Here is a 24,451-nt window from a genome sequence, read left to right as displayed (position 1 = left end):
TCGGAGTCTGACACACCAAAGATCAATTAAAAAGATATAAATTTATTGAATCAAATATAAAATCATAACAAACACATTAAAAGCATAGAGATGATTGCCACAGTGCGGATAGACAACCAGATATTACAATACAAGAAAAAGCACTACCCCCAGATGAAGGCTTCCAGGCAGAAACTCGTGTCGGGGTTGACGCCAGATAGTGTGGTTCCTGATATGGGTAAGATTTTCTGTGCATTGTGCAGAGTTTACACATGGTGTATATATTATTGTTACATCCATTACTGAACCACACCATGCTCATATACATTTGGCTGCTGCAATTATTTTTCAATGTATAGTTCTAATTTACAATAGGGGAGTAGCCTCCTTAGGTCATTTGTACCCCTAAATTTGCATATATAGGTGCAATGTACTATGTATTATATAGTCCTGCCTCTCTCCTCATACAGCGCTTTTTTCTGTATTGTAATATCTGGTTGTCTATCCGCAATCATCTCTATGCTTTTAATGTGTTTGTTATGATTTTATATTTGATTCAATAAATTTATATCTTTTTAATTAATCTTTCGTGTGTCAGACTCCGATCTTTAGGTATTTGTTTCGCTCAACGGGCTTTTCACCGTTACCACCATGTTTACTATGGGCCTGGATGCCCCTATCCCTCTAGACATAATACATCAATAGGGATGTATATTTACAATGAATATTCTAGGGATACTTTTGGTGTTCTCCATTTAGGTACAGTAACTTTCTAAATGCAGTTGAGTACTTTGAGGGGTGATGTTTTTAAAATGTGATTTGTGGGGGTTTCCCAAAATAGAGGCCCCTCAAAGCTACTTCAGAACTGAACTGGACCCTATAAAAATAGGCTTTTGACATTTTCTTGAAAATTTAAGAAATTGCTGCTAAAGTTCTAAGCCTTGCAACGTCCTAAAATAAAAGCATGTTCAAAAAACGATGCCGACATAAAGTAGACATATGGGAAATTCTAACTAGCAACTATTTTGTGTGGTATTGCTATCTGTCTTACAAGCAGATACATTCAAATTTAGAAAAATGCTAATTTTTGCAATTTTTTTACAATTTTGGTGTTTTTCACAAATAAGCAATGAATTTATCGACCAAATTTTCCCCCTGACATAAAGTACAATTTGTCATGAGAAAACAAACTCAGAATCGCTTGGATAGGTAAAAGCATTCCCAAGTTATTACCAAATAAAGTGACATGTCCAATTTTAAAAAATCGGCTTAGTCTTTAAGGCCAAAACAGGCTGTCCTGAAAGGGTTAAAATACTGATTCCAGGGACCAATAGACTGTTATCAACTGCGCAGCAAATGTAGATGTTAAGTGTACTCCTTTATTTACTTTAAGACATTGTGAATGCGGTATTGTGTGGAAGGTTACCTAGCTACATGCTGTAAATGTATACTATGCTTTAGAGTGTCATGTTACCCAGCAAATTCTATAGACATACTACTGACATCAGTTTACTCCATGGAGTACAGTACATAACAAATGCTCTCTGTGACTCCACACTGGCCCGAAGTCCCAGCTTAATCATGGGGGTTCTGGGGAGCACAATGAGGAGACAGAAGAAAGGGGATGGACTTGAAACTATAAAGGTAAAATAAAAACATCATGGCGTATACTCCATGTAAATGGGGCTGGGTATTCTAGTCAAAAGCTTTTATCACCTTTCCACTGGATAAGTGATAAATGTTAGATCGGTGAGAGTCCAACTGCTGGGACCCCCACTGAACCTTGTTCGCCCCCAGCCGCACGACCCTGGCTAGGAGGAGTTTGAATGTAGGGAAGTCAAGCACGCGCCTAGCTTCTCCATTCAAAGTCTATGGCACTGACAGAACAAGCGAGCACGGCGCTCAAATAGGCTTTTGGTTGGAACTCCCCTTTAAATACCTGATTACAAAGAAAATAAATCACTTCAGGGGTGCCACTGAAGGTAATGAGAAGAGCTTCAATAGTTGGTCTAATCAGAGCTCTAATAATATACAAATTGGTTTGGAATTGCAACCAAATTCACATGCTGTGGTTAAAATGCATTTGTTTTTTTCTGTGGAGTGTGGCAAAATGCACAATTTTCCGTGAAATTGCGGCAAAATGGTTCGTTTTGCAGGGATTCCTGGGGGAAAATTTTTTTATTTTGACTGAAATGTGAACCCAGCCTTAAGGTATGTTCACACGCATTGTTTTCTGGCGTATTTTGGGGAGTTTACGCCTCGAAAAACGCCTGAAAATACGGAAGCTGAACGCCTACAAACATCTGCCCATTGAAATCAATGGGAAAAAACAGCATTTAGTTCATACGGGGCGTCTTTTTACGCCGCTGTTTTAAAAAACGGAGTGTAAAAAAGACGCTCCGTAAAAAGAAGTAGCATGTCACTTCTTGAGGCGTCTTTTGGAGCTGATTTTCCATTGAACACTATGAAAACGCCTCAAAAAACGCCTCAAAAGAAGCTCCAAATTAAAAGAAGCTTCATTTTCAGCTTCAAAAACGCCTCAAAATCAGAGGCTGTTTTCTCTGAAAACAGCTCCGTATTTTCAAACGTTTTTTAGTAAGCGTGTGAACATACCCTTAGTTCACAAATAAAATTTGTAATCTTTAACCCGAGGGCTTTCAATATAAGGGTATGTTCACACGCACTAATTACGGACGTAATTCGGGCATTTTTGCCCCGAATTACGTCCGAAAATAGCGCCTCAATAGCGCTGACAAACATCTGCCCATTGAAAGCAATGGGCAGACGTTTGTCTGTTCACACGAGGCGCAATTTACGCGCCGCTGTCAAATGACGGCGCGTAAATAGACGCCCGCGTCAAAGAAGTGACCTGTCACTTCTTTGGCCGTAATTGGAGCCGTTATTCATTGACTCCAATGAATAGCAGCGCCAATTACGTCCGCAATGGACGCGGCGTTCAAGCGCCTGCACATGCCGTTACGGCTGAAATTACGGGGATGTTTTCAGGCTGAAACATCCCCGTAATTTCAGCCGTTACAGACGCCCTCGTGTGAACATACCCTTAGGACTTATTCAGACGGCCATAATGCAGCCAAATTTTAATGTCTCTATTACGGCCTGCAAGTCCCGGCCAACTGTGGGTCTAATGGCTTGGAATGACAATATCAAATCACCTTGTAAACTTGCAAGTGAAGTAAATAAACAAAAAACAGCCTCGGTAGATTAAATGATAAATTTTTACTAAAGTATGCATAACTCTCAAACTAATAATTCACAATTATCTTCTATGTTTATCATCCAATATGAATCCAATATGCCTAATTTTTCTCTGAGTCTTGAAACTGACCAGTCAATTCTGCCATCAATTTGTATATTTTCATAACAATGGGAGATGTAAATCCAGAATTCCATATTCATACACATACCATTAACCTCAGACACAAACCTCCCATGGTAGGCTCATTACTCACACAGTTAACGTTAAAGGGGTTCTCTGCTTTGGACGATCCCTACTTGTTAGAAAGGTTGCTTGATAATAAACTGATCACAAAGAGTCACCTCCCACTCTATATGTGTGTATACTAAAGGAATGGAAATTGAATGTGGGTGGCTTTCAAGGTAACACAGCTAAAGACCATTAATGGACCTGCTTGATCTTGATACACTATACTGACAAAAGTATTGGGACGCCTACACATCACACCTACAGGAGCTTATATGACATGTCATTTTAAATCTATAGGCATTAATCTGGAGTTAGTCCTTTTTATTGCAGCGAAAACCGCTTTCACTCTTCTGGGAATGTTTTCTACAAGATTTTGTAAATATGTCTGAAAACCCTCAGTGTGAACATACCCTTAGTGTCGGGTCAAGTTAGTGGGCTAGTTGGTAGCCTTTTTGAATAACTGTTTTTCATGGTCCTGAAGTACGAAACGCTCTGGGAGCACAAAATTTAATCCGCCTATGCTAAGCAATAAAAAAAACAAAATGCCCGGCCATAATGTAGTATGTAGATATAGCGTTTCTATAGAATAAACAAATGCACTCAGAGTTGGGTGTAGACAATACGCGCATCAACCATGCCAAAGGTGTTCCCTGCCTAATTTGCAGATGCGCTGCAGTTTTCAGAAGTTCAGGACACATAAAGTGGAAAAAAGCTATTCTTATTTATTGTTTAAAAAAACCATAAGATATCAAAACATTTCTCGACCAGTCAAGCTGCATCATTACAGTAATCAAAGCAATACTCCCTGAAAAACTTTGAGGCCAGTTTTTATACCTAATGTTTTTTTTAAGCAATAAATAAGAGTAGTTTAAAAAACAAAATCTGTAAAAGAAAACAAGATGTGAACAAAGCCTAAGGCCTCATGCACACGACCGTGTTTTTGCGGCCGCAATTCCCCCGAAAATCCACGGGAGAATTGCGGCCCCATTCTTTTCTATGGGGCCGTGCACACGACCGTAGTTTTTGCGGTCCGTGCACGGCCCGGGAGCCCGGACCGCAGAAAGAACGGGCATGTCTTATTACGGCCCGGTTCTGCGGTCCGGGCTCATTGAAAACAATGGCCGCGGCCATGTGCATGTCCCGCGATTTGCGGGCGGCCTGCGGCTGACAGTCCGCTGACAGTCCGCAACCGGCCGACCCGAAAATCACGGCAGTGCACACGACTACGGTCGTGTGCATGAGGCCATAGAGTGATATCCAAAGTTTAATTGTTTTATTTACTTTCATAGATATTGACTTTTTTGTGGCAACCAATTTTGCAAAAGTAACAACAGGAAGTGCAGATAAATTGGTATTCCCCTTTGAAATAGCTTTTCGAAAAATTCTACATTTAAAAAAAAAACAAAAAAAAAACTGAACCCAAAAAGGCTACAAAAACGTCAAAAATCAAAATGCTAGGTGTTTAGCTATTATGATATTGCACTATAGGCTTTAAACTAACATCTGGCTGCAGCATTTTTCACCGGCCTAATGCATATAGCATCATATATACTAAAAGGAAGTATTATAGCAACTAAGGGCCCTTTTACACCAGCCAATTATCTGGCAAACGAGCGTTCATAGAATGCTCGTTCTCAATAATTTCCTTGTGTAAACAGGACAACGATCAGCCGATGAACGAGAAAACGCTCGTTCTCAATAATTTCCTTGTGTAAACAGGACAACGATCAGCCGATGAACGAGAAAACGCTCGTTCTCAATAATTTCCTTGTGTAAACAGGACAACGATCAGCCGATGAACGAGAAAACGCTCGTTCTCAATAATTTCCTTGTGTAAACAGGACAACGATCAGCCGATGAACGAGAAAACGCTCGTTCTCAATAATTTCCTTGTGTAAACAGGACAACGATCAGCCGATGAACGAGAAAACGCTCGTTCATTGGCTGATTGCATAGTTTTAAATGTAGTAAATATTATCGTTGTCAGCAGCACATCTCCTTGTGTAAACAGGGAGATGTGCTGCTGACATGATAGAAATGTATGGGGACGAGTGATCGGAGTAACGAGTACTCGTCTCCATACTAGCTCCTTGTGAAAGGTGCCAATGAGCGCCGATCAACGAGCTGTCTCTGTGATCGGCGTTAATTTATATGTCCAATGTCAGGCCATGTAAAAGTACCTTTAAGCACGTGGAGTAAACTCACAAATTTCCGGTAAGTTTAATCCCTTAACGAATAATCACGTAACTGTACGTGATAAGGGTTTAGGGGAAGTATGGAGCGAGCTCACGGGCTGAGCTCGCTCCATACACAGCGGGTGATGGGTGTGTTACGCAACTCACTGCAACGGGCAGAATCAAAGATCACTTTAACATCTTAAATGCCGTGGTCAATCGCGACCGCAGCATTTAAAGTGTTAGAATCAGGGTGGCGCCCCCTCAAACAAGCCATCGTGCCCCCCCCCGCAGCATGATTGGCCGGTAACAACGGTTGTTATGGCCCGCAGGTCTGCCATCTTTGTACTCCTTTGAAGCTCTGCCCCCGGAGACTGTCAAAATCACGATATACTGCAATACATTAGTATTGCAGTATATCATGCAAGAGATCCAACGATCGCTACTTCAAGTCTCCTATGGGGACTAATAAAAAAAAGTAAAAAACAGTTAAAGTTTTTTTATGTTACAAAAAAATAAAGTATTAAAAGTAAAAAAAAAAAACCTTTACATTTTTTCCCTAAATCAATGTTAAAAAAAATAAAAGTTAACATAACTGCTATTGCCACGTCTGTAAAAATCCGAACTATCACAATATTGCGTTGCTTAACCCGCTCGGTGAATGCCGTGAAAAAAAATATATAAAACACGCAAATTGCTGGTTTTCGGTCACCTTAGCGCTAAATTTTTTTTAATAAAAAGTGATCAAAAAGTCAAATATATCCCAAAAGTGTATCAGTGAAACTACAGCTCGCACCGCAAAATTTAAGCCCTCACATCGCTAAATTGATGGAAAAATTAAACAGTTATGGCTCTCAGAATATGGCAACACACAAAAGATTTTTTAAATTTAGTAAATAGTTATAAGTGCACCCGGACCACCTATGACTGTAATACACTTACAACAGTGGTGAGCCCGAATAGAGAAAATACTTCCGCTACGATATCCTCTTAGTTAACATGGTGAAAATATCCCCGAAACAAACAGGTACAGACTTCACATCACATATAGACATAGTTGTATTACCCAGTTTGGTAGTCCCAAAAAAGTCTAAGGATTACCCTGTTACACCAATGTACCTATACCTGGTTTCCTAATTCCAATCTGATATCAATCACTAAGATTTTCTCTATTGCTCTACCACATCAAACAGGGGCGGATTAAGGACACCATGGGCCCCGGGCACTTTTTCAAGTCTGCCCCCCCCCCCCCGAACTCCGAAGACAGAACTTTGAAGACGCTGTACTGTATATATTTGCAGATTTCTGTTTAGATGGACACAGATCTGGCACGGTATTAAATTAGCTGTAAAAGCAGAATACTTTGAGACACTAAAGTGGTCAGGAGCTTTATAACTTTTTTATTTTTACGTCAATGGAGTGGTGTGTGAAGGATTATTTTTTTGCGGAGGAGTTGTAGTTTTTATTGGCACCATGTAAAGTGCCATATAATGGGTGAATTGGAAAAAACTGAGATTCCTCCATGATTTTTTTGGGTTTAGTTTTTACTGTATATATTTACCTTCTCTTAAGGTAAAAGTAGATTTAACATATACTTTTACCTTAAGAGAAGGTAAATATATACAGACCCAGAAGCAAGCTCAGTACAAATATACAGACCCAGAACCAAGCTCAGTGCAAATATACAGACCCAGAACCAAGCTCAGTACATATATACAACACCAGAACAAAGCTCATACATATATACAACACCAGAACCAAGCTCAGTACATATATACAGCACTAGAACAAAGCTCAGTACATATATATAACTCCACAACCAAGCTCCGTATATATATATATATATATATATATATATATATATATATATATACAGCACCAGAACCAAGCTCAGTACATATATACAGCACCAGAACAAATACAGTTCAGTACAGAGATCATTTGCAAATTGAGTTTAACCTCTGCTGTATAAATTTGTATGACATACAACGACAGCTCCCAGTATAGCCTGAACAATGGTTAGGATATGCTGGGAGTTGTTGTTTAACAAAAAATAATGCTACCATCCGTCATCTCGCTGCAGATCATACAGTGACTACAGTACTGATTAGTCACAGGGAGAATAAGCATTTACATTGAGTGACTCACAGGTGACGTCTCAGATTCTTTTTCGTTCTTTTTCTCTTTTCTTCTCCATTCGGTCCAGACCTCTATGATGACTTCTCCCGGGCAAGGCTCATTTCTGCAGTTCACAGCTCAGATGTCTTCGGCTCCTCACTTTTCCAACATTTCCGCACCTGTAAACGAAGATAAAATTCTCATGATGCCACACTCTATGCTTCTAAATATAATAGTATCATACAATGAATATAATAGTACTATACACTGTGCCCCTGAATATAATAGTATCATACACTGTGCACCTGAATATAATAGTATCATACACTGTGCACCTGAATATAATAGTACTATATACTGTTCCCTGAATATAATCGTACTATACACTGTGCTCCTGAATATAATAGTACTATACACTGCGCCCTGAATATAATAGTATTTTACACTGCGCCCCTGAATATAATAGTACCATACACTGTGCCCAGGAATTAAATTGTCGAACACTGTAAAGTAAAACACACACTAACAATGCCCCCTGTACATAGCTCCAGTCACAATGCCCCCTGTACATAGCTCCAGTCACAATGCCCCCTGTAGATAGTGCCAGTTACAATGCCCTCTGTAGATAATGCCCCTTGTAGATGGTGCCAGTCACAATGCCCCCTGTAGATAGCGCCAGTCACAATGCCTCCTATAGATAGCGCCAGTCACAATGCCCACTGTAGATAATGCCCCCTGTAGATAGAGCCAGTTACAATGCACTCTGTAGAAAATGCCACTTGCAGATGGGGCCAGTCACATTGCCCCCCGTAGATAGTGGCAGTTACAATGCACTCTGTAGAAAATGCCACTTGCAGATGGGGCCAGTCACATTGCCCCCCGTAGATAGTGGCAGTTACAATGCCCTCTGTAGATAATGCCCCTTGTAGATGGGGCCAGTCACAATGTCCCCTGTAGATAGCGCCAGTTACAATGCCCACTGTAGATAATGTCCCCTGTAGATAGCGCCAGTTACAATGCCCCCTGTAGATAATGACCCCTGTAGATAGCGCCAGTTACAATGCCCTCTGTAGATAATGTCCCCTGTAGATAGCACCAGTTACAATGCCCATTGTAAATAATGCCCCCTATAGCTATTGCCCCCAACGCTGCCGAGAAAAAACAACAACATTCTCACCTGTTCCCGCGTCTTCCTCCAGTGCCGCAGGAGTGGTCAGAGACCAGACGGCATCATCCATCGTAACGGCGCAGTTGGCGTGATGACATCATCGTGCCGACTGTGTCATTAGTAAAGAGCCAAATGGGAGGAAAGGACGGATAGTTCCCTTTCTCACCAGCGCTAATGTAAGCAATTGTATCCGCATCCTATGGATGCGAATACAATTGGGTGAGAGGTCCCGCTTCACTCCGGTTCTCTGAACCGGCTGTCATTTTAACAGCCGGTACGGGAGAACCGGGGCGAACTGGGCCCCCTTCCAGCCTCGGGTCACGGGCACTTACACAGATTGCCCTTATTATAATCCGCCCCTGACGTCAAATGACGTTCGCTTGCAACAGTTGAACATGGTGAACCACTTCACCGATGTTACACCTATAGTATTGTTACAAACTGTACTAGTTATGTTTATGTTCCTTTCATCCCTTGTTCCCCTCCCCCATTTTATAGGACATTTCTTCTTCGAGAGAGATACCGATTCTAACTTCTCCGACTCAGCAAAGTCACAATGACTAACTCTATACCAACATGGTCAATAGTCTCTTACATTGTTAGAGGCCTAAACTCACGGGTCAAACGTTCGTAAATCCTTCATTATCTAAAAATAACAAAGGCGGACATTGTATTGTTTCAAGAAAACCATCTACGGGCCCATAAGTCCCCTTCTTTCCATTGATCGCACTACAACATATGGTTTCATTCGTATTCCCCAAACAAAAACTCCTGTGGAGTCGCAATAGCCCTCGCCAAACATGTACACTTTGTTCTAAATGATACACTTTCTGACAGCGAGGGAAGATACATATTCATAAAAGGCCTCTTGGCTAGATCACTAGTTACGTTGGAAAATATTTATGTAACTAACACTAACCAGGCTTCTTGGATCCCATCTGTCCTAGACAGAGCTAGGACTTTCATAGAAGGTATATTTTTAATGGGTGGCGACCTAACGAAGCTCTGGAACCGAGCCTTGACTCTTCCTCAATAGAGTCCTCACTTTCGCACAGAGCGCTCTCACATATTAAAAAAATCTCTTCAGTCCTTCCCCTTAATAGATACCTGGCGGTATATGCACCCAACAGAAATTGATTATACGCACTACTCTCTACACACAACTCATACCAGAGACTTGACTAATTATTTCTTCCTCTGTCGATATTATCAAATATTGCGGAAGTACGAATTCTTACCATTGTACATTCAGATCACTCTCCTCTACTGTTATGCACCTCGCTAACACATAGAACATCTGAAAATAAGACATGGTTCCTAAATGAAAGTCTACTCAACTCTGATGCTACTAGAAAACGTATTGCCTCGTCTTTAAAATTTTATTTCCAAACTAATACTTCAGATCTATGCCCCATGCCAGTAATTTGGGAGGCCCATAAAGCAGTGATCAGAGGTGAATTAATTTCTATTAGTTCGTACCAAAATAGAAATTAGAAGGCGAACCTTTTCTGCATTGTATAAGGAAATTTCCAAACTGGAACGACAACATAAAAATTAGCAAACCCTAGACATCTTTACCTCACTCACGGCTAAAAGGCAATCCCTAAAAGATCTTCTCAATAAACAATCTGCCAAATTTTATTCTAACTGGAAAAATCAAATATTCATACATGGAGATAAAGTTTCCAAATTCATGATATCGCTGATAAAAGAGAGAAAATCCAGGTCTTATATTTACTCTCTGAAATTGACTAATGGCTTGAAAACTAGTGACACTGATCTGATATAGGAGGCGTTTGTAAATTACTACTCTTCTCTTTATCAAATCCGTTCTCAGGAGACCGATAGCGAGGGGAGTGATAGGAAACACGGCTCCAATACGTCGGCAAACATCTGCCCATTCATTTCAATAAGTTTGCTGATGTACTGTGCCGACGACTTGTAATTTTACGCGTCGCTGTCAAAAGACGGCTCGTAAAATGACTGCCTCGTCAAAGAAGTGCAGGACACTTCTTAGGTCGTAATTGGAGCCGTTTTTCATTGAATCCAATGAAGAACAGCTCCAAATTATGACTGTAATTGACGCCTCGCAAAACGCGAGTACGAGCAATTACGTCTGAAATGCAGGAGCTGTTTTCTCCTGAAAACAGCTCCGTAATTTCAGCCGTAATTGATGTTTTCGTGTGCACATACCCTAACTCTGCCTCAACCCTCCCCCACACAACAAACCCTTTTACAGGCACCAGTCACAGAGCCTGAGCTTCGGTCTATCCTGTCAAATTGCCCTCTGGAAAAAGCCCAGGACTAGACGGCCTTCCCATACAATACTATAAAGTATTCCAGAAAGAACTACAATCTCATCTCCTTAGCTTGAGTAATTCTATAATACAAGGCTTTAGCTTCCCTAGACAGGCACTAGGAGCACACATTACTTTGATTCACAAAGACGGCAAGGACCCTGACTTATGTAGTAACTATAGACCTACACTACCTTTCAAAAGTTTAGGGTCACTTAGAAATGCCCTTATTTTTGAAAGAAAAGCACAGTTTTTTCAATGAAGATAACATTAAATCAGAAATACACTCTATACATTGTTAATGTGCTAAATGACTATTCTGGCTGCAAACGTCTGGTTTTTAATGCAATATCTACATAGGTGTATAGAGGCCCATTTCCAGCAACCATCACTCCAGTGTTCTAATGGTACATTGTGTTTGCTAACTGTGTTAGAAGGCTAATGGATGATTAGAAAACACTTGAAAACCCTTGTGCAATTATGTTAGCACCGCTATAAACAGTTTTGCTGTTTAGAGGAGCTATAAAACTGACCTTCCTTTGAGCTAGTTGAGAATCTGGAGCATTACATTTGTGGGTTCGATTAAACTCTCCAAATGGCTAGAAAAAGAGAGCTTTTATGTGAAACTCGACCGTCTATTCTTGTTATTAGAAATTAAGGCTATTCCATGCGAGAAATTGCCAAGAAACTGAGATTTCCTACAACGGTGTGTACTACTTCCTTCAGAGGACAGCACACACAGGCTCTAACCAGAGTAGAAAGAGAAGTGGGAGGCCCCGCTGCACAACTGAGCAACAAGACAAGTACATTAGAGTCTCTAGTTTGAGAAATAGACGCCTCACAGGTCCTCAACTGGCAGCTTCATTTAAATAGTACCCGCAAAACACCAGTGTCAACGTCTACAGTGAAGAGGCAACTCCGGGATGCTGGCCTTCAGGGCAGAGTGGCAAAGAAAAAGCCATATCTGAGACTGGCTAATAAAAGGAAAAGATTAATATGGGCAAAAGCACACAGACATTGGACAGAGGAAGATTGGAAAAAAGTGTTATGGACAGACGAATTGAAGTTTGAGGTGTTTGGATCACACAGAAGAACATTTGTCAGACGCAGAACAACTGAAAAGATGCTGGAAGAGTGCCTGACGCCATCTGTCAAGCATGGTGGAGGTAATGTGATGGTCTGGGGTTGCTTTGGTGCTGGTAAAGTGGGAGATTTGTACAAGGTAAAAGGGATTTTTGAATAAGGAAGGCTATCACTCCATTTTGCAACGCCATGCCATACCCTGTGGACAGCGCTTGATTGGAGCCAATTTCATCCTACAACCGGACAATGACCCAAAGCATACCTCCAAATTATGCAAGAACTATTTAGGGAAGAAACAGGCAGCTGGTATTCTATCTGTAATGGAGTGGCCAGCGCAGTCACCAGATCTCAACCCCATAGAGCTGTTGTGGGAGCAGCTTGACCGTATGGTATGCAACAAGTGCCCATCAAGCCAATCCAATTGTGGGAGGGGCTTATGGAAGCATGGGGTGAAATTTCTCCCAATTACCTCAGCAAATTAACAGCTAAAATGCCAAAGGTCTGCAATGCTGTAATTGCTGCAAATGGAGCATTCTTTGACGAAAGCAAAGTTTGAAGGAGAAAATTATTATTTCAAATAAAAATCATTATTTCTAACCTTGTCAATGTCTTGATTATATTTTCTAGCCATTTTGCAACTCATTTGATAAATATAAGTGTGAGTTTTCATGGAAAACCCAAAATTGTCTGGGTGACCCCAAACTTTTGAACGGTAGTGTATCTCCCTCTTAAACACTGACCTGAAAATATTCGCAAAACTTTTAGCTAACCTTTTAAGTCCGATGTTAACTTGTGAAGTCCTGCCTAAATAAACGTTTAAAATGTCTTTATTAATTAGTATTTAAAATAGGGCACTCATGCCAATTTATACTGTGAATAGGCGTTTGGCAAAACAGAGACACAGTTCCCTGATCAGGTGTAAACATAAGATGATGATTGGTACACCTTAGTGTCGATACAACACCCGACAGGAGTAGTGATACACACCACTCGTCCGTTTGCCGCAACGATACAAAGTAGCTCAGTCCAATATGAATGTTCCACAGGCACCGATGCTGGGTGCACCAATTGAAACATGAACAGAGAACTTAGCAAAAATAAATGTGGTCTGTTTGCCACAAGTAAGCAATTTTGAGCAATCTCCCAACGCGTTTCTGAAACCCTCTGAACCAGAGGGGAACGTCCTCAGGGGTATTTGTAAATTGCGTATATTAGTTTGAGCAGCTACCATACAGCACATATTATGCTGCTGAATTCGTGTATTCTCAGGAGCGCAATGAGACACTAATGCCTGGTCTGACTCGCTCCAGAGACTCTCACAAGATTTATACAGCTAGCCCCACCTAGCAGATGGGCGGAATGGAACGGACATAGCCAATCGGTGTATCACAGCGTATAAGTAACGCCCACCGATAGGGCCTGCCCATGGTAACATAGACGCCAATCAGTTAGATGCATAAAGCATCAGTAGTTACTAGGGGAACACAGGCGGTTTATGCGTACGTTTGATAAATAAACAGGTAGGTGTGAATATGTGCCAAGCATAGAGCAGACTGACTATGTAAATGTGGCGGTAGTCACCTACAATTTGAAGCTGATGACCATTTCTTATATACACAATAAATGATGGGTGCACGTGGGATCAGAGAGAGGTCTAACCAATACCAGTATGAGACAGGATGATGATATGCAAATTATTAATCTGTCTGCCAGACAATTAACTACTGAAGAGATTGCCATACTAAGCAAAGGACTATCGTTTGTCCCAACCAATGGCTCTGACTTATTTTCTTGGGTTAAAGATCTGAACCTATTCATTAGGAAACTCAAATGGAAAATTTTTTCAAGACGCATGACAAACGTCAGTGTGAAGAATTGGGGATCCTGGAGGAAGATCTTCCTGATGTGAGATTATTGGGGGAACTTTGTGATGAAGGTCAGAGAGAGCTGGGTGAGGGACCATTCACTGATCTTAAATTACCCTCAACAAAAAATCCCCCTATGAATGATAAAAACTGGGCAATTTGAAATGGACAATTGGGCGTTTTTTTTAGTTATGTCCAACTGGGCGTGTATTGTGTTTTTAACTGGGCGTGTTTACGTGTATGACGCTGACCAATCAGTGACCAGTCAGCATCATACACTCATCTCCATTCATTTACACAGCAGCGATGTGCAGCCACATAAACAGAGATTAACGTTAATCAAGTGTCCTGATAATGAATACACATGACCATCCAGCCTGGACGTCATGTGTATTCAGAATCCTGACACTTCTGACTCTTTTCTTTGAGATTTCCAGCAAGGGAAACAAAATCTCGTTTACCTCCGTAATCTCGCGAGATTACGCGTGGCTTGCTGGAATCTCACAGAAAAGATTCAGAAGTGTCAGGATTCTGAATACACATGACGTCCAGGCTACATTTCATGTGTATTCATTATCAGGACACTTGATTAACGTTAATCTCTGTGTATGAGGCTGCACATCGCTGCTGTGTAAATGAATTGAGAGGAGTGTATGACGCTGACTGGTCACTGATTGATCAGCGTCATACACGTAAACACGCCCAGTTAAAAACACAATACACGCCCAGTTGGACATAACGAAAAAAAAACGCCCAGTTGTCCATTTCAAAGCTCATTTGCATATATATATATATATATATAAAATAGCTGATAACTTGGCCAAAAATGAACGTTTTTAAAAAAAACTAAACGTTACTGTTATCTACATTGCAGTGCCGATCACATGCAATAGGAGATAGGGATTTGAGACTCTGGTGACAGAGCCTCTTTAATGGAACAAGACAAGGCTGCCCGCTCTTACCACTTCTGTTTGTCCTCGTGATGGATCATTAATCCAAAATATCAGGCAACATCCAGATATAAAAGTTATCACAACACAATCTACACATCACAAAAAAGCAGCCTTTGCAGACGATTTACTCATAATCATGTCTGACCCGGTTACAGAAATACCGGCAGTTCTAGAAATATTCTCTAACTTTAGCACTTTGTCCAATTTCAGAATTAATGCAGATAAATCTGAAGCATTAGGGATAAACGTTTCGAACTCTACAATACGCTTATTAGAATCCCGTTATCCAATCAAATGGCCTCCAATGTGTATCACATACTTGGGTGTCAAATTGTGTAAACATTGGCCAGACCACTTAGCCCTAAACTATTCCCCTCTTCTGTCACTGACTAAATCCATTATAGAATCCTGGCTAGCTCCCTTCATCTCCTGGATGGGCAGGAAAAACTTGATCAAGGGGTTAAATTCAACTACCTATTCCAAATGTTACCCATCCATATTCCACACTCCTACTTCACGAAACTTTGCTCAATGTTGTTTCACTATATTTGGAACGACAGACACCCCAAAATTAGTGCAGAGACACTTTCATTGCCTAAGTCCCAGGGAGGAATTGGAGCCCCTGATTTTAAGAACTATTACCATACGGCTACTATATCCAGGACTGTAGACTGGTTTCGGAAACTGGAGAATAAATTATGGGTCTCAGTAGAAGAGTTTCTAGCTCCTGTAACTCTAAGAGCACTGTTGCTTGCAAATCCAGACAGCATAACAAACCTTACAATTAACAATGCTCTCTTCAATCCCTAGTATAAAATTTACCATAGTTATTCGTTTTCGGCAATGTCTATGGGTACTTGCAGACCCCACTATGAGTTTTATCTGATTTTTTTTTTCTGCTTACATGAGAAGTACCAGGAGCCCACCTGCTTCCATCAGTCATCTGACACAAAAGGGTAGATCTTATGTAGCCGCACTGGAATAAAATACAGTGAAAAAGAGATTTTTTATGTTTTCTTGGTCATACACAGAGGTTTACTCGGCTGTTTCCTTTACTCACATAGACTAGAATTGAATGTCCGCATGGATGCGTCAGCTGTCAGATGCTTCACCTGGTGATATGGGGTCAGAGATGGTTCCTCCACCTATAGTATCAGATATTTTACATATCCTGTAAATATGGCATAAATGTCTATTGTGGGAATATCCCTTTAAGGTGTGGTCTTTATGAGGCTTCAGGCATTTTGTGCCTACAGGCTTGTCAGGTAAATTCAGTACTGGCTGGTGTTATATCTAATATCTTAGAACTTATCTGGCATAAAGTTTGATCATAAGTATTTGTTCTTTATAACATTTTTCTTCTGTATGTTGTCAGAACTCGGCTGTAGATTTATCCCAGATGTGGAATAAGATCAATAGTTTGCCTCCTGTTGAAAGACTGCATAATCACTCTTCCCAGGACGTGCCTTTTGGTTGGATCACCATAAGAGTGTTTGTGTCTTCCACATTTGATGATTTCTTCTCGGAGAGAGAGGTGCTCATAAAACAGGTAAGTATGTGATTTGTATTGATCTCAGAGATGAATAAATTCTGATAATGTGACATTACAATTTAGTCTGTAGAACATAATTATTACAAATAACCCACTGTAGCTTTAGTTCTCAGCTCTGTTTACAACATTACAGGTGTTTCCAGAACTCAGAGAGTGGTGTGAAGCCCGTGGTATGTGCTTGGTCGAGTGCGATTTAAGATGGGGAATACCTAAGGACACACCTTCAGGAAAGATTTTTGCCACCTGTCTTGGTGAACTAGATCGATGTCACCAGGACACCTTTGGAACCCCCTTCATGGTGGTGCTTTTAGGTGAACGGTAAATACTTTGTCATCTAGGTGAACTGTCTATTTTTCTGCTTTCTCCAGATCCAACAGATCTGGTCTTCAAAATTGATTAGATTAGAAAAACAAGGATGCCTTCCTTGTTCCATTGACTTTGATTGTGAAAAATAAAACATCCATCTTGCACAGAACAATTTTTTTTTACCCTGTTGCATCGTTTTAATGGTAAATTTGACAAAAAAATTTTTTTTTTGTAAAATTAAATAGTACCTTTCAAATGCAAAAACGTGTTGTGAACAGAGCCTAAGATGTGCATGTTTATTAACATATAGCAGGGCAGAAAGTTCCTACAAAATGATCAAATGGAAACGGTATAAAGGCTGGTCGACTAGATCTCTACGTTTTCACTCTAGTTTGATTTTGTGATCATGCTATAGAATAAGAATTCTGACCATATTTTCCATCACAAACAGCAGAGAAAACATTAGGCCTCCTGCATAAAAGATACCACTGCTTACATATTCTAACCTTCTTTGAAGATCTAAAAGTTGGTTTATTTTTTTCTTGTGGTGAGCAATGCTGACACATTTTAGTAGGAGATTTATTCTGAATTGTGGGACTGAATGTTTGAAAAAGAGCTTCAACCCCAAATAAAACCATTTATATAGCACTCCCTCAAAATTGAAGGAAATCTCTAAATTGACATTTGCATTGTCATGAATTAAGTCAGTATCTCATTTACTAAAAACAAGTCTCAGATATTTGCTAAACCAGAGATTACACTCTATGGATATAATTTTGTTGGTCTTTTAGACTTCATTAGCTCAGTCCAAAACACATAACATTGCTGAATAATCTTTCAATATGAAATTCTGTAAATATAGCAATAAAATATTGGCTCATGTGGTCAAACAATCAAAGTATATAAACCTCTAAATAAAAACATAAACGCAACTAAAAATTACTACAACTATCTCTGACTGGATAATACAGCTCCATAATGGGAGTGATCGGCATGGGTATATTGTGTCTTATTGGGTATAAATAAATTTAAGGCTAAAAATTATTATTTCTTCAAGTGCTGGTTGGATACCAGATGCAGCAGAGGTACCTCAAGAAATTGTTGACGTCTATCACTGGATCAATGGCATGTCTGTCACAGGAACAGAAATATTGCATGGAGCTTATAAAAACTACAATCCTAACGCTGCATTTTGTCTTCGAGATCCATCTTTTCTGCTCGATTTGCCCCAGGAGGACCTCCAAAGATATGAAGACAAAGGTCATAAGGCTTTATTTCTTCAATCTCTCAAGGAACAAGTTTGTTGCCGCTTTCCTGAAGAGCAGATTCTACACTATGGGTGCCAGATACTTGCCACTGACTCCAGTACTGGACCAGGAAAGGTAAGCATAAAAAGTACTCAATGGATTATGCAAGAAGCAGGTCTATTTCATCATTCGGATTTTTAGATCAGGTTGCCACTGCTTGGGAAAAAAGAGTAACCATAAATAACCATCATTGTGTAAAATAAAGTGTAGTCATAATTGTCAGCTGACAGATTGTTTTTATTTTGAATATATTTAGTATTATAGTCTGATGCTTCTCCATAGGAATACAGCGATAAATGTCCAGCTTTCATAATTAGCGTAATGTCTCATCGACATAGATACTCCGTGTGCGTGGACTTGTAGGAACTAAATGTGATCCCTTAAGGGCATGACCAGACGTGGCGTGTTTCTGCCGCCACTGTCTGCATCAATGCCGCACATAATCTGCGTTGCAGATTCTGTTGCGGCTCTGCCTAAAATGGGCAGGAAATTATTGCGGACTAGCCGTTGCGTCTTCAGGTGAAAGTACTTCCCTTCTCTCTATCAGTGCAGGATAGAGAGAAGGGACAGCCCTTTCCCTAGTAAAAGTAAAAGAAATTCATACTTACCTGGCCGTTGTCTTGGTGACGCGTCCCTCTTTCGCCATCCAGCCCGACCTCCCTGGATGACGCGGCAGTCCATGTGACCGCTGCAGCCTGTGATTGGCCTGTGATTGGCTGCAGCCGTCACTTGGACTGAAACGTCATCCCGGGAGGCCGGACTGGAGGAAGAAGCAGGGAGTTCTCGGTAAGTATGAACTTTTTTTTTTACACGTTGATCTATATATCTATATTGTGATCGGAAGTCACTGTCCAGGGTGCTGAAACAGTTACTGCCGATCGTTTAACTCTTTCAGCACCCTGGACAGTGACTATCTCCTGACGTCGCCTAGCAACGCTCCCGTAATTACGGGTGCACTCACGTAGTCACCCGTAATTACGGGAGCCCCATTGACTTCTATGGGCCTGCCTGTGCCCTAATAATGGCCCGTGATTACGGGCGTTCAGTCTGGCTATAGACCTAGAAATACATAGGTCCAGCCAGAATGAAGAAATATCATGTTCTTAAAACCAATACTCTACGCAACACACATAACATCTGCGTACTTCATTGCGGAATTTTTACTCTCCATTGAAGTCAATGGAGAAATTCCACAATGAGTCCGCAACAAGTCCGCTACACGTCCGCAACAGCCAGTGTATGCTGCGGACACCAAATTCCGCACCACAGCCTATGTTCCGCAGCGGAGTTTTCTGCAACGTGTGCACGAACCTAACTAAAAAGCTGTGGAAAGCAATGTAGAAACGTGTACGCTGCGGATTTCCGCAGCGGACTGTCTGCAGCGGAATTCCAGAGCAATTCCGCCACGTCTGGTCATGCCCTGATGAAGCCCTGCTTTTAAAAGAACGCTCTCTGTTAATGCTCATGCACACGACCGTAGCCGTGTGCATGGCCGTGATTTTCGGGTCGGCCGGCTGCAGACTGTCAGCCGCGAGCCGCCTGCAAATCGCGGTACATGCACATGGCCGCGGCCATTATTTTCAATGAGCCCGGACCGCAGAACACGGCCGTAATAAGGCAGGTCCGTTCTTTCTGCGGTGCGGGCTCCCGGGCCGTGCACGGACCGTAAAAACTACGGTCGTGTGCATGGCCCCATATAAATGAATGGGGCCGCAATTCTCCCGTGGATTTTCGAGAGAATTGCAGGCGCAAAAACACGTTCGTGTGCATGGGGCCTTATGCGGCATTTGTTGGAACATGCTATGATTTTTCTCATGAATTCCATGTAAAATAGTAGACACACGGAGCTACAGTATAGGACCATAGATTTGAACGAGTGCTGTATTTAGAATCTGACAAACCCTATACAGCCTTGTACAGTGAAGGAAATAAGTATTTGATCCCTTGCTGATTTTGTAAGTTTGCCCACTGTCAAAGTCATGAACAGTCTAGAATTTTTAGGCTAGGTTAATTTTACCAGTGAGAGATAGATTATATATAAAAAAAAAACCTGAAAATCACATAGTCAAAATTATATATATTTATTTGCATTGTGCACAGAGAAATAAGTATTTGATCCCCTACCAACCATTAAGAGTTCAGCCTCCTCCAGACCAGTTACACGCTCCAAATCAACTTGGTGCCTGCATTAAAGACAGCTGTCTTAAATGGTCACCTGTATAAAAGACTCCTGTCCACAGACTCAATTAATCAGTCTGACTCTAACCTCTACAACATGGGCAAGCCCAAAGAGCTTTCTAAGGATGTCAGGGACAAGATCATAGACCTGCACAAGGCTGGAATGGGCTACAAAACCATAAGTAAGATGCTGGGTGAGAAGGAGACAACTGTTGGTGCAATAGTAAGAAAATGGAAGACATACAAAATGACTTTCAATCGACATCGATCTGGGGCTCCATGCAAAATCTCACCTCGTGGGGTATCCTTGATCCTGAGGAAGGTGAGAGTTCAGCCGAAAACTACACGGGGGGAACTTGTTAATGATCTCAAGGCAGCTGGGACCACAGTCACTAAGAAAACCATTGGTAACACATTACGCCGTAATGGATTAAAATCCTGCAGTGCCCGCAAGGTCCCCCTGCTCAAGAAGGCACATGTACAGGCCCGTCTGAAGTTTGCAAATGAACATCTGGATGATTCTGAGAGTGATTGGGAGAAGGTGCTGTGGTCAGATGAGACTAAAATTTAGCTCTTTGGCATTAACTCAACTCGCCGTGTTTGGAGGAAGAGAAATGCTGCCTATGACCCAAAGAACACTGTCCCCACTGTCAAGCATGGAGGTGGAAACATTATGTTTTGAGGGTGTTTCTCTGCTAAGGGCACAGGACTACTTCACAGCATCAATGGGAGAATGGATGGAGCCATGTACCGTCAAATCCTGAGTGACAACCTCCTTCCCTCCACCAGGACATTAAAAATGGCTCGTGGCTGGGTCTTCCAGCACGACAATGACCCGAAACATACAGCCAAGGCAACAAAAGAGTGGCTCAAAAAGAAGCACATTAAGGTCATGGAGTGGCCTAGCCAGTCTCCAGACCTTAATCCCATCGAAAACTTATGGAGGGAGCTGAAGATCCGAGTTGCCAAGCGACAGCCTCGAAATCTTAATGATTTACAGATGATCTGCAAAGAGTGGGCCAAAATTCCATCTAACGTGTGCAAACCTCATCATCAACTACAAAAAACATCTGACTGCTGTGCTTGCCAACAAGGGTTTTGCCACCAAGTATTAAGTCTTGTTTGCCAAAGGGATCAAATACTTATTTCTCTGTGCACAATGCAAATAAATATATATAATTTTGACTATGTGATTTTCTGTTTTATTTTTTTAAATATAATCTATCTCTCACTGGTAAAATTAACCTAGACTAAAAATTCTAGACTGTTCACGTCTTTGACAGTGGGCAAACTTACAAAATCAGCAAGGGATCAAATACTTATTTCCTTCACTGTACATGCAGCTTAATGCAGCCTCAGTTATTACTCCTATGTTTCTAATATTCTTCTTTCTGTAGTTGGTTTAACCCCTTCCCGCACCTTGCCGTAAATGCATGTCCAGGTGAGCAGTAACTTCGCTTACCTGGGCGTGCAGTTACGTCCGCCCTTTAACAGTAAACCGCCGCGCGGCGCTACACCGCAGCGGCGGTTAACTGTGCAGGGCGTCTGCCCTGCTCTCCCCGTTGCCGATCAGCGGCCTGTCGCCGCTGAAATCGGCAATTAACCTCTTCGATGCGGTGGTCGATTGCGATCACCACATCGAAGAGGTTTACAGCGGATCGGCAGCCCCCCACATGCATTTGCGGGGGCTGGCGATCCTTATCATGGCAACCAGAGGCCAGACAATGACCTCCGGGTTGCCATGTACGGAAGCCTCGGAGGAGCAGCCTCCGGCCGGTCCTCCGATGCTTCCTGTCAGTGTGACTGTCACGTCACAATGACAGTTAGAACACATTACACTACGTGTGTAGTGTAATGTGTTCCAGCAGCGATCAGAGCTGCAAGTCTAAGTGTCCCCTAGTAGGACAAGTAAAAAAAGTAAAAAAAAGATAATAAAAATGTTTTTAAAAAGTGGAAAAATAAAAGTTATAAGTTACATAAACAAAGAATGCTTTTTTTCCTATAATAAGTCTTTTATTATAGGAAAAAAATGAACAAGTTAAAAAAAGTACCCATATTTGGTATCACCGCGTTCGTAACGACCCCAACTATAAAACTGTAATATTATTTTTCCCGCACGGTGAACACCGCGAAAAAAATAAATGATTTTTTGGTTACCAACCCTCCCAAAATATACAATAAAAAGTGATCAAAAAGTCGCATGTACGCCAAAATTGTACCGATAAAAACTACATCCCGTCACGTAAAAAACAAGCCCTTACACCGCTTTTTTGACTGAAAAATAAAAAAGTTATCGCTCTCAGAATATGGTGACACAAAAGATTATTTATTTTATAAATAAGTGATTTTATTGCACAAACGCTGCAAAACATAAAAAAATTATATACATCTGGTATCGCCGTAATCGTATCGACCCGCAGAATAAAGTAAAATGGTCATTTATAGCCCAGGGTGAAGGCCATAAAAAAACGAATGAAAAACATTGTCAGAATTGATGGTTTTTGGTCACCTTGCTTGCCAAAAAATGGAATAAAGCGTGATCAAAAAAATTTCTGGTACCCCAAAATGGTACCAATGAAAACCTACAGATTGTACCGCAAAGAATAAACCCTCACGCAGCTCCGGTGGAGAAAAAATAAAACAGTTCTGGCTCCCAGAATATGGCGATGCAAAATGTGCAGAGTGTCCAAAAGCAGATAAGATCGGGCGCCATTTATCAGTGCGAGACCGGCCACATATCTGCGGATTATTATTTATTTACTGCATTATTATACCCTCTTATTATACCCTGATGTACCCCGCACAGATAACATATGCCCCCACATTATAAACTGAAACACCAGTAAAACCCCAAACAGAACAACTACCAAGCTACATCTGCGCCCCAAAAGCCAAATGGCGCTCCCTCCCTTCTGAGCCCTGCAGCGTGCCTAAACACCAGTTTACGTCCACAGATATGGCATCGCCATACCCGGGAGAACCCGGTTAATATTTTATGAGGTATTTGTCTTCAGTGGCACAAACTGGGCATAACATGTAGTGCACTAAAATGGCATATGAGTGGAAAATTTTAATTTTCACTCCGCACCATGCGCTGCACATTAACCCCTTCGCGCACCACAACATAGCATGTCTTAGTGTGGGGGGGTGATGTATAGAGCGTCTCACGTGAAAAATAAAGAATTTAAAATGGCAAAATCGCTGTTTTCTTGATCACCTTGGCTCTACCTAAAAATGTAATAAAAAGTGCTCAAAAAGTTGTATGTACCAAAAAATGGTACCAATAAAAACGACTGCTCGCCCCTCAATAAATAAGCCCTCATACCGCTCTATTGACTGAAAAATAAAAAAGTAGTGGCTCTTGGAACGCGGGGAGGAAAAAACTAAAAAGGAAAATAAAAAAATGGATCAGTCCAGAAAGGGTTAATTACTTTCTAATGAAAAATCATTTATGACCACACGTGGGGTATTGCCGTACTCGGAAGAAATTGCTTTACAAATGTTGGGCAGCTTTTACCCCCTTTATCCTTTGTGAAATTGAAAAAATGCAACATTTTAGTGGAAGAAATGTTGATATTCATTTTCACGGCCTACTTCTAATAAATCCTGCAAAAGACTTGTGGGGTCTAAATGCCCATTATATCCCTAGATAGATTCTTTAAGTGGTTCTAATTTTCACTTTTAGGGGGTTTCCACTGTTTTGGTCCCTCGGGGGCTTTGCAAATGCGACATGGCACCCAAAAACCATTTCAGCTAAATTTGAGCTCCAAAAGCCAAATAGCGCTCCTTCCCTTCTAAGCCTTGCTGTGGGTCCAGAAAGCAGTTTATTACCACATATGGCATATTTCCGTAATCGGGAGAAATTGTTTTACAAATGTTGGGGTGCTTTTTCTCCTTTTTTCCTTGTAAAAATTAAAAATGGCTACCTTTTTTCAGAAAAAAAGTCGATTTTTACCTTTACAGAATAATTCCAATGAATTCAGCAAAACAACCGTGGGGTCAAAATGCTAACTTTACCCCTAGAAA

At 41.1% G+C, this 24,451-nt stretch overlaps 1 protein-coding gene across 1 annotated transcript in view; it reads left to right on the top strand.

Annotated features, from left to right (window-relative positions):
* The first annotated feature begins 1,560 nt into the window (after window positions 1–1,560).
* Window positions 1,561–24,451, top strand: part of LOC142650952 (telomerase protein component 1-like) — an 86,049-nt gene continuing 63,158 nt past the window's right edge. Inside the window, exons 1-5 of the mRNA XM_075825654.1 lie at window positions 1,561–1,623; window positions 14,086–14,169; window positions 16,458–16,631; window positions 16,768–16,952; window positions 17,998–18,322. Of these exons, the coding sequence (XP_075681769.1) occupies window positions 1,561–1,623; window positions 14,086–14,169; window positions 16,458–16,631; window positions 16,768–16,952; window positions 17,998–18,322 (831 nt within the window). The remainder of the gene's footprint in view (window positions 1,624–14,085; window positions 14,170–16,457; window positions 16,632–16,767; window positions 16,953–17,997; window positions 18,323–24,451) is intronic.

The sequence above is a fragment of the Rhinoderma darwinii genome, chromosome 1 (assembly GCF_050947455.1).
Source record: "Rhinoderma darwinii isolate aRhiDar2 chromosome 1, aRhiDar2.hap1, whole genome shotgun sequence".
NCBI lineage: Eukaryota > Metazoa > Chordata > Amphibia > Anura > Rhinodermatidae > Rhinoderma > Rhinoderma darwinii.
Note: the sequence above shows the minus strand (reverse complement) of the source record. Positions and strands in the feature narration are given on the sequence as shown.